The 17,905-nt window shown below is 38.0% G+C and overlaps 1 protein-coding gene across 2 annotated transcripts in view; it reads right to left on the minus strand.

Moving 5' to 3' along the window:
- Positions 1-5,563: 5,563 nt before the first annotated feature.
- RYK (receptor like tyrosine kinase) overlaps positions 5,564-17,905 on the minus strand; it is a 95,936-nt gene continuing 83,594 nt past the window's right edge. For both annotated transcript variants that reach the window (XM_031009711.3, XM_055380898.2), the window contains exons 14-15: positions 7,668-7,804; positions 5,564-6,695 (exon numbers count right to left, since the gene is read on the minus strand). In XM_031009711.3, coding sequence (XP_030865571.2) covers positions 6,584-6,695; positions 7,668-7,804 — 249 coding nt within the window. In that variant the 3' untranslated portion in view covers positions 5,564-6,583. The remainder of the gene's footprint in view (positions 6,696-7,667; positions 7,805-17,905) is intronic.

Below are 17,905 nucleotides of genomic sequence, written 5' to 3' on the forward strand. Positions count from 1 at the left end.
TCACTGTACTTTGACAGAACTTTTGAAGCATTATAATATATTGCTGAAGGAAGCCAAATACCAGCACATTTCTGCAAAGGGGCAGACACTGCTAGCCATTCCTCAAGAGCCATCGCCCCTTCCTTACCAACAGAAGCCCAATTTTGTATACAACAAGAACGTGATCAACTCAAAACTCAATTTCCTCCAATATGCATTAACTGATGAATGGTTTATATCCATACAATGGAATATCTGTCAGTAATAAAAAAGAATGAAGTACTGATACATGATACATGAAGGAATTTTGAAAATCCTATGTTAAATGTAAGATGCCAAACACAAAAGACCACATGTTGTGTGATTCCATTTATATGAATGGTCCAGAACAGGCAAATCTATACAGACAAAAAGTAGATTCGTGGTTGCCTAGAGCTGAGGGTGAGGGTGGAATTGGGAGTGACTGCTAATGGGTATGGAGTTTCTTTTTAGGGTAATAAAAATGAATTAGATTGTGGCGATGATTATACAACTCTGTGACTACACTAAAAATCTCCGAGAATTACACACTTTAAATGGGTGATACTAGAATTATATCTCAATAAAGCTGTTTTCAAAAAATAACAAAATCTAATTTCCTGGCATTACCTACCTGTAGCGCATGGAGTGCTCATGTGCGTTCAGGATATTAAGTTGTTGGTGGAAGCATACTACAGGAAGTTAGTAGTTTCCTCACAAAAAGGACTCAGCTAACTCATGCCTCTTGCTTTTTGCCCTTGCTCATCTTCCTATCTGGAGCAAGCTCTAGGCCCTTGGGGTCCCTAAGAACCACAGCATGCTAAAGACGGCAGAGCAGCAAAACAGGAGGAGACTGGCAATGGATGACACCCTGGGATCACTGCATTAGCATTGGTTTATCTCTCTCTGGAGCTGTTATGGGAGAAAAATGACCTGCATTTGGTTAAGTGATTATGGTTGAATTTTTCCATTACTTGCAGCTAAATGCTATCCCTAATGATACAAACCTATCTAATATCAGCCTATGCTTATTCTCAGAGCCAAGAAGTCAAAAAGCAAAAAAAGACTCAGAAAGATGTAAAAAAGTTTATTGCAAATGTAACCTTAAGGCACCATAGAGTTAATTTCTTTAAGGGTCAACAGTTATTTTATTTTCAAACTATATTTTTTTTCCCAGTTGTAATATACCCCCAGAGGAGTGCTCACTCCTCTAAAGACAAATCATTAAAACATGCTTTATTGTTGAAATACTGAGAAGCCAAGTATGAACAAATGATGTATTTGTTCAAAGAGAATAATGTTGAACATCACCAATCCCATTTCTTTTTTTTTTTTTTAATAAGTTTTTATCAGTATAACAAGAACATCTGGTCTTTGAAAAGTTAGGAGACATCTCCCATTAAAACCTATAGACCTGGTTAGCCTTAATTTCTTAAAGAACAGCGCTGCCAGGGAGAAAGCAGAGGCTCACCCATACGGTTCACTTACATATAAAATGTATGTTGTCAATATACTTATGCAGGATGTTTGTGTGTCTCAGAGAATTAAGTCCAATATTATCTTGAAATATTAAAGGTAAAAATGAAGGTAGAAAAAAATTATTAATTTAACAAGCAAGTATTTACATTTTTATTTTCTAGACCCATAAATTAAATCATCTCTTTTCTACTTTATGAGATGGGGGTGAGGCGCATGGAAGAATAACACCTGGAAAACAATCTTCCACTAAAATCAATGAATTACTTGACTTGGAATAATTACTGTCAAACTCCAAAAAAAGTTGACCTGTGGGAGTATGAAACAGAATTTACATCAGGCTTATTATTCCGGTGGCCAAAGAAAAAGCAGGTAGAATAAAGTAAAAAGGTGGTAGCTGGGGGCAGTGGGAGTGGACTTAAGCCAGTTTGGGGATAGGATATGAATGGTCTTTCCTACCAACCTGTCTCTTTTTATTTCAAACTTTATCAGTTTATGTTGCATCAAACTTGAACTCTTCAAATATGAGATAATGCTTTTAAGGAATCAGAAGACTTCCTTCCCGTTTAAGCCTCTCTAATTGCTCTCCTGTGCAAAATTTAGATATTTTCACTCATTCATTCATTAAATATTCACCCCTACCATGTATTGAGCACATCACTAAAGCAATGGAGATTCAGATCTGAGTAAAACACAAGTTCCTATCCTCAAGGAACTCACAGCCAAGTGGTGAAAAATAAACCTCCATCTTACCTTTGTTAAAGTTCAAATCCAGGGAAAAAGGCTGAAAAGCAACCACGAAGCCTGGAGGAGAGCAGTAAGGTGTGAGAGGCACCTTCTTGGTCCCAGGGCGGCGGTGTGGGGAGTGCGGGGAGCACGTCATTCTCAGAGAAGGGGAAGGAGCATGCCGAGCGGCGGGAAGCGTGCAGGCCCGAAGTGGGGAGCAGGAGAAACGGCAGAGCTGAGTGGATACTCCGCCTAGGTCTGAAGTCTACTCTGAAGGCTCCAAGCAGGGACAGCAGCTCAGTTTTACAAAGTGTTACCTGGGCAGTTGCTGGCTAGAGGGGTTCAAGGCCGAGGCCAGGGAAGCAGCTATGGGGCAATCTGGGCAAGGAAACATGACAGCTGCAAGCACAATGAGGGTGCCAGTCTGAAGTCCCAGGAAAGCCCCTCAACAGAGGCAGGCTGTTGGGTAATGGGACGGTGGCAGTTTTGTGTACCGCCTCCCTTACCTTACCTCCCTCACATTTCTCCCCCAGTAAACACAACCCTTATACAACAAAAGGGCTCGGGGCCAGAGTGAAAGCCTTTCATGGTTGTGGACCAAATGGCAAGGAAGAGCAGTGGCCCATACCCCAGAGGGATTTTTCTCCTTCTACTGGATCATTCCCATGAGCCCATGAAACATTTTCTGGCACTGTACCTTCATCTGGAAAACACTCTCATCCCTGTCCCTCTTCTCCCGAAAAACCCCCTTTGATCTCCTCTAGTTATTGCTTCATTTCCCTTCACAGCAGGGCTGACAGTGGTAGGCCTTTATGTCCCCACCTGTGTCCACACTTCGACTTGCTCCAGTCCCCATGCTCCTGCCAGTTAACTCCATATTGCCAAATCTGATGGAGGCATCTCCATTTTGAAACACGACCTTTCTTGGGCTCCTGCAACACCTCATTTTCACTTTTTTGTTGTTGCTTTTATCAATTACAGTGGCTTTTCCCGTCTTTGTTATCTCTTCTTCCTTCACTAGCTGGAACTGAAGGTTAGAGTGCTCAAGACTCAGTCCTAGGACCTCCTCTCCATCTATACACTCTCTCCCTAGCAACTCCATCCAGTACCATGGCTTTAAAAATAGTCTATATGCTATACTCCTACATTTGTATGTTCAATGAGACCTTCCCTGAGCTGCAGACTCTCATCTATCAAAAATCTCCATACAGATGATCAACTGGCATCTCAAACACAGTCTACACCAAATTATGGATTTCTCTGGCCAATGCAAAATTCAGTTGCTCCTAGATTTTTCCCCATCTCAGTATATAGCTTGGCCATAAAACCAGATGCTCAAGCCCCAAATCAATTAGTCATTCCTCACCTCCCCGCTTCCTTCTTCACCCCACCGTCAACATCCAATGGATCCAGGTCCTGGTGTATCTTCAAAACATATCTCCAATCTGCCCCTTCTCTCTGTATCTCCTCACTACTCAAAGTGGTCCAAACCACTATCTTTTCTTTTCTGAACTACGCAACGGCTTCTTAAAGGGTCTCATTACTTCTTCCTTTGAATTCTCACAATCCAGTCTTCACAGAGGAGATGGCACAACCTTTTCAAAATGACAAATCAGATCATATCGCTGCTTACTTGAAAAATCCTCAAATGAATTCCCATTGTATTCAGCAAAAAATATAAATGTATGCCACAGCTTACAAAGACCTGCTTCTTTGTACCACTCCCTTCCCTAACTACATTCTAGCCACGCTAGCTACCTTTCTCTTTTTCTAACAGCAGCAGCAGCTAGAGAATGAAGGGGAACGGCTGAGATTGGAGGCCAGCTTGCTTCTGCTTTAAGGCTTCTGCAATTATGTGCCTTCTGCCTCTGTGTTCTCATGGCTGGCTGCTTCTTGCCATTCAGATCACAATTCAAATGCCACCTGCTTAGAGAAGCTTGGCTAATTATGACATCTAAAGTTACACTCTCTAATATCACTTTATTATTTCTATCATAGCACTTACCAAAATCTTATTTATGTTCATTACCTGTTTTTCCTAACTAGAATGCAAAATCTAGAAAGGGAAGAACCTCATCTATCTTGTTCCCTGCATTATCCCGAGAGCCAGGATACAGTGGGCACTCAATAAATATATACTGAATGAGCAATCCAATCCTCCTTCTATCAATAAAAAAAAAAAAAAATTTCTAGAACAGGAGGATTACAAGAAAAAACAGAATAGAATGCATCTCTAGGTCACCAGAGCCAGCTTATAATACCACAACAGTGCTTTGTCAATTTGCTTCTTTTCCATAAAAATTATATTTTCTGCAAAATCAGTAAAATGTAAAACTTCAGTAACATTCACAATCTACAATAAAACTACTGGAAGAAGACGAGTCAGGGAAATCTTATAACTGCTCTTTCCTTCCCATGTCAAAGACTCCAAGTAGCTCACCAAGAAAAATCTACTACAATAAAAATACATACATAAAATAAAAGTGCTCACAAACACAAAAACATAAGGTTACAGGCACCACACCATCCACCAAACTGAGGACATTTCTTACAATCTGCTAATTGGGAATAGAAGTCAGGTGTCAGTACTTATTTTTTTTTTAAAATAGATCATGTACATGTTAATAAACTGTGATTTCTAAACAATGCACTCACTTGAACATGAAATAAGAATGCCCTGAATACTGGAAGGGACGCTTGAGTTGAACCACTCCATGTGGAAAATACACAGTAAGTGCTGTAAATGTTGACTGAATGCCTTCTAAGAATGCAGGTTATGAATGAAAATATAATTTACAAATGGTTCAAACGGACCTTTTAAAAAACAGTCCTCCAGGGACTGGCTTCATATGAGTATTTCATAAAACCAAAGAACTGTTAATAAATGTACACAGAAAATCATGCCCTTGGCTTACTTGTGGAAAACCAGGTACTGTGTGAGCTATTTTTCCCGATGTGCTGCTGATTCATAAAGCTTTTTTAAAAACAGCAAAAGCCTCCAACTGCTGCACATTCTCCCTTATACACCTCTGAAGATGGGAGTAGTGGCAGGTACCTGCAGGCCTAGCTATTTAGAAAGCCCATTCAACTCTGCTTTAGGCCAACTAAAACTGAGCATAAATACATACATATCCCTTACTTGCTGGTTCTGGAGAAATGTTTCAGTGTTTTAATACTTCCTTATAACATTAATTCCAACTTTTTACTAGAACCTGGAGCCTGAGCCAGCTTAACTGTGTTAGGGCTTTGGAACTTGACTGGAACATCATGAAATAAAACACAAATGTCTAGCTGTTGAATGTTCAAAGACTTACCAGACACAATAACCAATCATTCATTATGAAAAATAATTTCAATACTGTCATAATATAAAACAAATCCTTTAATTTTTCAAGTGTTTAAAAAACAATTTTATACTTAAGCCAGCCTTGAAGATAAGCACAAAATTTACCAGTTTACATTTAAACAAAAAAAAAAACAAAAAACGACAACAACTCAAGCACCCGCTCTGTGCATAGCACTATTCTAGGTGCAATAAAAGGGAATCTTAACCTTAGAAATATGAGTTCACTTTCTGGAATTGTATTATCTCCTTTTCCAGAGAGTAAAAATAAATAAAATCACCATTGTTTACTACAGATCTGCCCCAAACCACGTCTGGTTCACAGAAAGGCTAATTTCTGCCAAATTAAAGATGTAATGAACTCAGTTCCTGCTTTCCCAAAAACACGAAAGCAGAATTCCTTTTCACTGAAAAAAATAAACAGTTTTCCATGCAAGGGCAGTTTGCTTCTAATAAGTATTTAAAAAAAAATTTTTTTTCCTCTAGCTTTTCTTTAAATTTTCTTCCTCTAATATTGCCTTTTCTTGTACAAGGCAGACCAGGTATCTTTTTATGCTGTTTTTCCTTTACTAAGAAAAGTATTGCATCTTGAAGACAAACCATTTCCCAGAGTAGTGATAAAAAATAACACTAAAAAAACTTTAAAGGTGAGTCACTTACATCACCTTGATGAAGTAAAAAAATAAAAAGCAGTTGGCACTAAGATAGCTAATTCCAAATATCTGTGTCTAAACAATTTTAAAAACTGTTTATTTATTTTGTAAGAATGTACCCCTAGTCCAAAGTATGTTTTAAAAAATTTTGGCCAAAAAATTTACAAAAACCCTTTCAGTTCAACCTAATAAAAGTGATATCTAGAAAATATGCCACATTATTAAGTCTGTCTTAAAAAGTTCAGATTCTAAAGCATTTCTAAGGCACGGTGTTCTGGAAGACAAATGTGCTTCTGTTGGCGTTGTGTTAGATACAAAGCATCCCTGACAGGCTTCAAGTGAGCCCCGACAGGCACCTTCCTCCTGATGGTGTGGGATTGGAGAGGAGTCAGACGTAGGCCCCCAGGGCTGCATGAAACTCTGTTAGGCACTGTACCAGCTGCTGAAACTTGGGCCTCTCCTCCGGATCTAAGGCCCAGCAACAGGCCATCACAGCAAATCTGCAGAGTGACAAAAATGAAAATTTGGGCTAGTAAGGATACAGTATTCGTAACTTTTGCTCAGTTTGATGCCAGTTATGTTGCCTGTCTAAAGGTGGGTACGGAGAGGATGATATATTAAAAACGGATCCATTTTACTATCTGTTGGCAGCTCTAGAAAGAAGCTAAAAGAAATTATTTGGATTATGTGTGAATTTCAATTCTTCATGACAGCATATCAAAATATTTCAGCAAATACAGAGATGTCATGTAAAAACCTAAAACACAGTAAAAAAAGAACGTGTGTTTTCCTGTAGTTAAATTAAGAAAAGAACTTGGAGGAAGAGAAAGTTTTATCTAAGTTCTATGAACCCTGGATCTAGAGTAAAATCAGTACAAAAGCTGCCACCTTGTCATGGTGCAGAAACCTTCAGGAGGTTCTGGAACTGAGAACATACTGATCTGTACGATCAATCACCCTGAATAGCCTCCTGTTTATCCCATTCTCATTACATGGCAAGATAAGCTATGTGATAGAAGCAGGAAACAGAAAGCAACTATTTGGCTTACTAGTCCAGATCATCTTCCCTGTATCAGCTGATACTAACTGGCAAGGCAAAATGACAACGAGAAAGGTTTTTTATAACTACTATGTCCTTTATAACTACTTTATAACTATAAAAGTCAGGTACTCACTTTATATAGAATAACTGACATAGCATTCAATTTTCTTAGTATGTCCTCTCAGACTAATTTATAGTGCTTAGATTATGCACTATAAAATAAAATGCAAGACGTTCTAATATCAAATGCATGAAAGAGTGAACGAATCTCCCTGACTTTGTGGTTTTTTATAAGAGTCTAATTTAAATCCAAAGAGTCATTATTCTCAAAAGGGAAGGCTCTGTGTGAATATGGAAACCTGCTCTTTTTCCTTTATTCCAATATAGTAAATGGAATAAAACTCATGCCTTCAAGCTCAAAAAAACTCACAATTCATCAGGACAGTTGATTGGCTGGGCTATTCGGTAACCATCTTTCAGGTATGCGGCCATCTCGAAGGGGTCAATGTCCACGTAGGGTGTCTGGCCCAGAGTCATGAGTTCCCACAGCGTCACTCCAAAGGCCCACTAGTAAAGGAGCAGAAACACAATGAGGGGACATTTAAAACAACAGTCAGGGGGCTAGTGCCCACAGCCAGCTACAGGACAAAAAATAACAGCTCAACTCATGCTACGGAAAAGCGAAATGTTATTTACAAAAAAATGTCTATCATACACAGTTAGTTTCCCTTGCTAAGATAAAAAAGAGTGCATCCAATATTAGTATTATAAATTCTAAGTAATTAGATCCATTGGAAGTAATAGTTTACTGTTGATTACAAGCTACGTATTATGAATTATGTCCAAGATTCTTCTAATATGAGAATTTGTAACTTTAAATATTATAGCTAGTCTGCATAATTGAGAAGTGGAAAATGAACAGAATTTTAGTTTAATTAAAGGGAAGAGCATCCTAAGTGAAATACGCAAATGAGGGGAAATATAAGAAGTCACGGATTTTTACTGTATTTAAAGTTTTAAATTAAAGGATTAAAAAAACTTCCAACCTTGCTTGAGTAAGCAATCAGGTTTATTTAAAATCAGCATGTAAACTACAGAAAGGAACAGGAATAGTAAACAGTGGCAACAGTGTCCATTCATGGTCCGTTCGGGGCTCCCCATTTTGGCCAATTCCTGGCTGTACTTGGCTCCTGGAGAGCGTGCAGGGGGCGGGGGGCAGGCAACGTGTCTACACAGAGCTGCTGCCACATGGCTGGGAAGGACTCAGATCGGGTACATCCACTGATCTGCCGCCAAGTGTGAACCCTGAGGTCAGAACAACTGAACTTGGATGAGGAGGGGGATACCTGTTACCTGTGTACTGTAGTATCAGGTTTATGAGTACCTACAAATTCAAGTCATTTTGCATCCTTCAATACATTTAATTTCCTCAATAAATCTGTGAGAATCTTTGGTAGCTCAATTTTACAGGTGAGAAAACTGAGGCTCAGAGAAATAGCTTGCCCCAAAATACATATTTTAATGAGTAAAAGAGAAAAAAGTGAAAAAAAAAAGGAAAAAAGAGAAATACCAAACGCAAGTCAAATACAAGTCTGTTTGTAAAATCTAAGCATGTTGCATTAAATTTTAGGTTATTATTTTTCAATAACAACAAAATCCCAAAATACTTTGTAAAATACACAGATTTTTTAAAAGCCTTATAATAGTGAACAATAGCTACATTTCCCCCCAGAATCTATGCAAACGAGAAAACAATGAAATGACATATTTTAAAATATTTTAGGGCCAGGCACGGTGGCTCACACCTGTAATCCCAGCACTTTGGGAGGATTATCTGAGGTCAGGAGTTCAAGATCAGCCATGACCAACATGGAGAAACCCCATCTCTACTAAAAATATAAAATTATCTGGGCATGGTGGCGCATGCCTGTAATCCCAGCTACTCGGGAGGCTGAAGCAGGAGAATCGCTTAAACCCGGGAGGTGGAGGTTGCGGTGAGCCGAGATCGCGCCACTGCACTCCAGCCTGGGCAACAAAGCGAGACTCTGTCTCAAAGAAAGAAAAAAAAATTAAAAACTGTCATGGAAAGTTCTATATAGAGCCAAAATATACTTCAACAATGAAGATAAATACAGAGTTTTTCAGACAAAAGCAGAGAGACTATGTTTCCAGCAGACCTGTAAGATGTACGAAAGCAGTTCTTCATGTGGAAAGAAAATATACCACATGGAAATCTGAGTCAACACAAAGAATAAAGAGTGCTGAAAATATATTAGTAACAACTGAACATATTCTCTTATGTTAAAATTTCCTTAACAGACTATTTAAAGCAAAAACACCTAACAATATATCGTGGGGTTTATAACATATAGAGAAGTAAAAGGTATGCCCACAAACAGTTTGAAGACTGGAAGGGGATGAATGGAAACACTATATTAAACATGAAATGATATAATATTTTTGGAAAATAGAAGGTTTACACTATAAAGCCTAGAGTAGGTTTTTTAACCTCAGCACTACTGATATTGTGGGCTGGAGGATTCTTTGCTGTGAGAAGCTGTCCTGTGCATTGTAGGATGTTTAGCATTCTCCCTGGGCTCTACCCACTAGATGATAGTAGCACATCCTCCAAGCTGTGACAACCCAAAATGCCTCCGGACATAGCCAAATGTCCCTTGGCACAGACAAATGTCCTTAGCCAGAGCAAAACTGTCCCAGTTAAGAACCACTGTGTTAGACTGAACAACAACAAAAAATTTAAAATATCAGAAATAAAGGAGGGAACACCATCCTTTAAGACATCAAAAAATATTACGAACAATCCAATTTTATGCCAATAAATTCGGCAACTTAAATGAAATAAACAAATTTCTTAAAATACAAATTACCAAAACAGACACAGGAGTAAACAGAACATCTATATAGCCAAAACAGACGCAGGAGTAAACAGAACATCTATATAGCCCTACATCTATTAAAGATACTCAATTCACAATTCAAAACCTTTCCACAAAGAAAACTCAACATTGTTTGGTGAATTCTATCAAACTTGAAAGAAAATATAAATCTGTATTAGTTTTCTAGGGCTACCATAATAACATACCACAAACGAGTAGCTTAAACAACAGAAATTTATTGTCCCACTGCTCTGATAGCTAGAAGTCCAAATCAATGTGTCAGCGTGGCCGTGCTTCCCCGGAAACCTGTAGGGGGAATCTTTCCTTGCCTATTCCCAGCTTCCTGTGGTTGCCGGCAGCCCCTGGTGTGCCTTGGTTTGCAGCTGCAGCCCTGCAGTCCCTGCCTCTATCTTCACGTGACATTTTCTCCTCATGTGTGTGTCTCTTTTCTTAGGGTGGATTAGAGCTCATACTAATTGAGTATGACCTCATCTTAACGTTACATTTGCAATGACCCTATTTCCAAATAAGGTCACATTCTGAGGTACTGGGGGTTAGGGCTTCAAGCATTTTTTTTTTTTTTTTTTTGGTGGAGAGGCAGGACACAATTCAACCCATTACACACCCAACCCTACATAAACTTTCAGAACACAGAGGAAGGAATATATCTCATTCACTTTGACAGCAGCATTACCTTAAATACCAAAAACAGGTGTTCAGCCTTTTGGAACCTATTATCTTTTTCATTAACAGTGATCATTAACATGGAGCAAAGTCCAGCCTTGAAGTCTATGCTCTGGGAGGAGGAGGGGGCAGGCGACAGATGGAGAAGCATGTATAGTTTCAAAATCTCCACAGAGTCTTGGAGGCTACTGAAATTTCCCTTACACCTACTGGGACATTCTATTCTGCTTAAAAATGGAAAAATGATTTCAAATTAATAAAAGTTAAAGGATGGTGCCTGCTCACATCTAGTTATTTGCCTATCTTTAAAACCTTATTGTATATGAAACTTTTTTCTGAGAAGCAAGAAGATCTACATGAAATCTTAATACTGACAGTCATTAGTAAATGTAATGCTTTATTTTTAAAATCGTGTCCAATTTCCATAGAGAAGGTAGTTCCCTGCACAGATGGAACAGAGCCCAAAGAAATGAAACTGGTCGGAAGGGTGCTCCCATCCCTTCCTCCAGAGATGAAATGATCCATTCAAACTAGATTTTGGAAGAAGAAACCATGGGAATTGGTGACAAGTGCATCCTGACTCTTTGTACACAGGGAATAACCCCACCCACTGACATTATAACACCTTCTGACTTTAAGGGACTTTGATATTAAAGTTGGTGGTATTTGAGATCTGGAGTTGAATGTAAGTATTACAGCAGCAATGTAGATAAGCTTTTAAAAATTACTCCCTTCCAACTGTTTTGTTCACATTACTGCCCAACATTTACCTAAGGTTTTCATATTACAACTACAACACTAAAAGACGCCATAAAAAAGAACAGTCAAGCCAAAGGGAACAATGCAGTTTCATTTCCTTAAAAACTAACAAAAGTGATTAATTACATGTTGGCAAACCAACCCTTAAAAAAATAATCAAGACAAAATGGCACAAAGATGATTTGTGGAAAACTTGCTCTCTAAAGTCTTCTGATAACTGAACCATTTAAAATTTAGACAGACTTATTCTATAATTTCCTTCTGTTTGACGTCGGTGGAAAGGGGGCAATAAGAAGGTCATGCTGTTCTTTCCAGAGTTTTACGAAAGACTGTGGCTATCTCCATTTAAAGAACATTTAGATAATTATAATGTTGTTCTATTCATCTTATTCCTCTCCCCAGAACATGTTATTTTACAGCTTCTATATATAAGATGTAAAACAGTTTTTCCACTAAAACATATATGAATGTGACTTGTCAAAAAGTATATAAGTAAAATTCCTTTTTTCTTTTAGGGCAGCATTAACTAAAGATGGAGCTACTGAATTAAGACATTTCCAGTGATTACTTCAGGAACTTACAATGCAAGGCTCACTTCAGTAAACTATAAACTGAAAGGAAAATAATTCCATTCAATTGTAAATTATCTTATCTGACCACAGTGGAAGCATCATCAGGTGTTCCATGGCTAGGCCTTTCTGTTCATATTAGAAACCTAATATCCCTTTCTCACATAAAGACATGGCTGCAGATTACCAAAGTGCAATTAAATGAACCTGGGTTAAGTGTTTTATAAGGAGAAGAATTATCTGGGGTGCTTGCTAAAAAGTCCAGTTCCTCTGTCCTATCTTAATAATTCTGAAGCCTGGATCACATTATTTTATTTAATTAATTATTTATTTGTATTTTTAGCAGAAATGGGGTTTTACCATGTTGGCCAGGCTGGTCTCGAACTCCTGGTTTCAAGTGATCCACCAGCCGTGGCCTCCCAAAGTGCTGGAATTATAGGCATGAGCCACCATGACAGGCCTGGATCACATCACTTTAAACAAAAGTCCTTGGTGGGTCTTAAGATTGGGCAAATTTAGCAAGTAGTCCTAGATTTGTTAGCAGCAGTGATCAGACAGTAAAGACAGTTTTCATTTATTTTTATTGTAGTACAGCTGACACATAAGAAACTGCACATAAAGTATTCCACTGGATAAGTTCTGATATACATAAACACTCCTGAAACCACTGCCACAACCAAGATAAGGAGCATATCTATCACTTCCAAATGATTCTGTTTTGATCCTTTCCTTCCACCCCTCCCTACCACCAGCACTACCATCCCCAAGTACCCACTAATTTGCTTTCTGTCACTAGATAGTTGGCGTTTTCTAGAATTATATAAATAGAATTATTCAAGCTGTATACTGTTTTCCTAGCTTCTTTTACTCAGAATGATTCTGAGATTCATCCGTGATGTAGCATGTATCAACAGTTCACTCCTTTTTATTTAGTAGTATAGCTCGTTATATGAATACTGCAGTTTACCCATTTACCTGTTGATAAGCATTTGAATTATGTTCAGCCTTAGCTATTAAAAATAAAGCTGCTATGAACATCTGTGTAGTGTTGGTAAGAACATGTTTTCATTTATCTAAGAGCAAAATGACTGAATATGGTACATACATATTTAACATTTTAAGAAACTGCCAAGCTGTTTCCCAAAGTTTGGAAATATCCCATTTTACATTCCTGCCAGCAGTGTAAAAGAGCTCTTGTTCTTTCATATCCTTGTCAATATTTGGTATGGTCAGACTTTTCAATTTTAGCCAAACCAACAGTATCTCATTGTGGTTTAATTTTGCATTTCCCTAATGAATGACTAATAATGTTGATAATATTTTTCAAACTTGGAGAGAATATCTTGAGTTTTCTGACCAAGGCAAAAAGGGTGTACCTCTCCTATTGTGTATGTATTATTTAATTTCTCTCAGCAATGTATTGTATAGCTTTTTCACATTTTTTGTCAGATTTATTCCTGAGAACTTCGTATTTTTGATGTTCTTATAAACTTTTTTAAAACTTTATTTTTCATTGTTAGTGTTCAAAAATACAATTTATTTTTGTACATTGATCTTGCAATCTTTCTAAACTCACTTATTAGTTTTAGTAGCTTTTTTGTATATCATACTGAATTTTCTACATAAATGATCATACTATTCTGCAAATAGTTACTTTTTTCTATCTACTCTTTTCTTCCCTTAGTGCACTGGCTATAATCTTAAGGACAGTGCTGAGTAACAGAAGTGATAAGAGTGGGCAACCTTGTCTTGTTCCTGGTATTAAATAAAAAGAATTCAGCCTTTCACCACTAAATATGTTAGCTATAGGTTTTTCTGTAGATGCCCTTTACCAGGCCTAGAGCAGATGTCCAGAGGGACATGCCTCCTCTTAGATGCCTCTTTAGGTCTGGTGTGCCCCAAGTGCCAAAAAAGGACCTCAGTGCCTCTGAGGTGGGGCTCTGGCAAACAGCCACTGAGGTACGTTCCCACCTAGCTGAGAGATGATGTTCCCACCCCAGTGGACCTGAAAAGCAGAGTACGAAGCCAAAGGGAATTATTCTTGAGTCCTAAGGTTTAATATTGTTTGTTCGGTTAGGTTTTCAACTTATTTTAGATGCATTACTCCTTTCTTCTTTCCTATTTCTTCCCTTTGGAATGAGCATGTGTCTATCCATTACTTGTCCCACCACTGTATTTTTGAAGCACAAAACTTATTTGCTTTTATAGGTTCAGAGCTAGAGAGGAATTTGCCTCAGCATAAACTGTACCTTGAGGTTCATCCATATCAGATTTAGATGATATTTAAATGACACTTTGGACTTAAGACTTTGGAGCTGATGCTAGAACAACTTAAGACTTTTAGAGCTGTTGGGATGGAATGAATGTATTTTGCATGTGAGAATGACATAGATTTTGGAAGGCCAGCAGCAGAATGTGGTGGACTGAATGTGTGTGTCCCTGCCACCATTTATATGCTGAAACCTTAACCCCCAAGTGATGGTATTAGGAGTTGGGGCCTTTGGAAGGTGGTCAGGTCATGAGAGTGCAGCCCTCATAAATGGGATTGGTACTCTTATAAAAGAGACCACCAGAGAGCTCCCTCACCCCTTATGCCACATGAGGACCCAGAAGAGAGGATGGATATTTATGAACCAGGAAAGGGGCTCTCAACAGACACTGAACCTGCTAGTACCTAATTTTGGACTTCCTAGACTCCAGAATTATGAGAATTCAATGTTTGTTATTTAAGTTATCCAGTCTATGGCAGTTTGTTACAGTGGCCCCAATACACTAAGACACCAACTCAACTTCAAACATCAGCAATCTTTAAGCAGAGTGTTATACGTGATTGAAAAGTGACTACTTCTGCTATGAATCTGCCCCACGATCTGTGATTAGGAAAGACAGAGGAGCCAACATTGGATGCTAACCAGGCCATTACACATATCTGTTATTTATGGCACTTTTTGCCACTGTATCAGATGCATAGACATTACTCCATCAGAACACTGGGGCTATCTGAGGGGAATATTAAACAGAATAAGGACAAGTCTCTTTAAAGGAATGTAAAGAGTTGTTTACAAGATTTTATCGGTAAATTATCCTGAGGGAGAGCCAACGACAGAAAACACCCAGGCCAACTACTTGATCACAGGACAGCAAGTGGTCACCTCTGAAAACACAGTAACTCTTCCTAAAGTAAACCCATTTATTCCTCATTCCAAGAAAATAAAACAATACCATTAAATAAAACTAAACAATATCTTAATGTTAAATTTTAAATTTTTATTTCATAAAGTCTGAAATAATCCTTGCACCTCTAGATTTTTCCTGTCTTTAATATTTATTTCTCTTAATGTGAACTTAATACTTAAATAATTGTTCCAAGATTATTGTATATAAAATCTGCAACTAAAAAGGAAACAAATATTAGGAATCTATGCATTACTCTAAAATTAATAATGAATAAAGTTTTCTATACTTTAAAAAATAATAAGCGCTCCATGCTCATGGATAGGAAGAATCAATATCATGAAAATGGCCATACTGCCCAAGGTAATTTACAGATTCAAAAACTACTTTAAAGTTCATATGGAACCAAAAAAAGAGCCCGCATTGCCAAGACAATCCTAAGCCAGAAGAACAAAGCTGGAGGCATCATGCTACCTGACTTCAAACTATACTACAAGGCTACAGTAACCAAAACACCATGGTACTGGTACCAAAACAGAGATATAGACCAATGGAACAGAATAGAGCCCTCAAAAATAATACCACACATCTACAACTATCTGATCTTTGACAAACCTGACAAAAACAAGAAATGGGGAAAGGATTCCCTATTTAATAAATGGTGCTGGGAAAACTGGCTAGCCATATGTAGAAAGCTGAAACTGGATCCCTTCCTTACACCTTATACAAAGATTAATTCAAGATGGATTAAAGACTTAAATGTCAGACCTAAAACCATAAAAACCCTAGAAGAAAACCTAGGCAATACCATTCAGGACATAGGCATGGGCAAGGACTTCACATCTAAAACACCAAAAGCAATGGCAACAAAAGCCAAAATTGACAAATGGGATCTAATTAAACTAAAGAGCTTCTGCACAGCAAAAGAAACTACCATCAGAGTGAACAGGCAACCTAAAGAATGGGAGAAAAATTTTGCAATCTACTCATCTGACAAAGGGCTAATATCTAGAATCTACAAAGAACTCAAACAAATTTACAAGAAAAAAACAACCCCATCAAAAAGTGGGCAAAGGATATGAACAGACACTTCTTAAAAGAAGAGATTTATGCAGCCAACTGACACATGAAAAAATGCTCATCATCACTGGCCATCAGAGAAATGCAAATCAAAACCACAATGAGATACCATCTTACTCCAGTTAGAATGGCGATCATTAAAAAGTCAGGAAACAACAGGTGATGGAGAGGATGTGGAGAAATAGAAACACTTTTACACTGTTGGTGGGACTGTAAATTAGTTCAACCATTGTTGAAGACAGTGTGGTGATTCCTCAAGGATCTAGAACTAGAAATACCATTTGACCCAGCCATCCCATTACTGGGTATATACCCAAAGGAGTATAAATCATGCTGCTATAAAGACACATGCACACGTATGTTTATTGCGGCACTATTCACGACAGCAAAGACTCGGAACCAACCCAAATGTCCATCAATGATAGACTGGATTAAGAAAATGTAGCACATATACACCATGGAATACTATGCAGCCATAAAAAAGGATGAGTTCATGTCCTTTGTAGGGACATGGACGAAACTGGAAACCATCATTCTCAGCAAACTATCGCAAGGACAAAAAACCAAACACTGCATGTTCACACTCACAGGTGGGAATTGAACAATGAGAACACTTGGACACAGGAAGGGGAACATCACACACCGGGGCCTGTCGTAGGGTAGGGGGAGGGGGGAGGGATAGCATTAGGAGATATACCTAATGTGAATGATGAGTTAATGGGTGCAGCACACCAACATGGCACATGTATACATATGTAACAAACCTGCATGTTATGCACATGTACCTTAGAACTTAAAGTATAATAAAAAATAAAACAATAATAATAATAATAATAAGAAGCATCCTCCGTAACACTAGCTTTCTCTTTGATACCACAGTAGTTCAGCAGACTACTTTTCATGGGTATATAATAAATGTCAGACTCTCCCGCTCAGGTCGCTCAGGATACAACAAGCACTGGGCTCCCTCCACAGCACTGGGCAAACAGGGAGTTAAAAGAGTCATACGTAGCAATGTGCTGCAGATGCAGTCTCTGGATAACTCCAGACTTCCTTTTATTTTCTAGGTGATCATTGATAGTCACAAAATAAATAATGTAAAGGCACAAGCAACACATTTTGATGTGTCCTATCCCCTAAAAACTATTCAAATACTTTTAAAAGGATCTCTTCATTGCCATAAACCAAGCTGATAATATTTGGCATGGAAGTTATTTCCTTGACTTGTTTTTCTTAAGAAAATGCTTCTTAAACACAATGTAATACTATAAAGACAAGAAAACCAATAAGAAAGAAATTCCTAACTGCGTACTCCTGATTACATTTAGTAATCTCCTAATAGAAAGTAGTTCTTAAGAGCAGAATTACGTTAGCTACTATAATTAGCTAAGTAATTCAAAGAAGATGTAAATCAAGAACTCTATTTTCAAATAAAGGAAAAGAAAGTCACATAAAAAAATTTATGGTGGTATCCACATCTGATGAAAACACAATAAAAACAATAT

Source organism: Gorilla gorilla, chromosome 2 (assembly GCF_029281585.2).
Source record: "Gorilla gorilla gorilla isolate KB3781 chromosome 2, NHGRI_mGorGor1-v2.1_pri, whole genome shotgun sequence".
Lineage (NCBI taxonomy): Eukaryota > Metazoa > Chordata > Mammalia > Primates > Hominidae > Gorilla > Gorilla gorilla.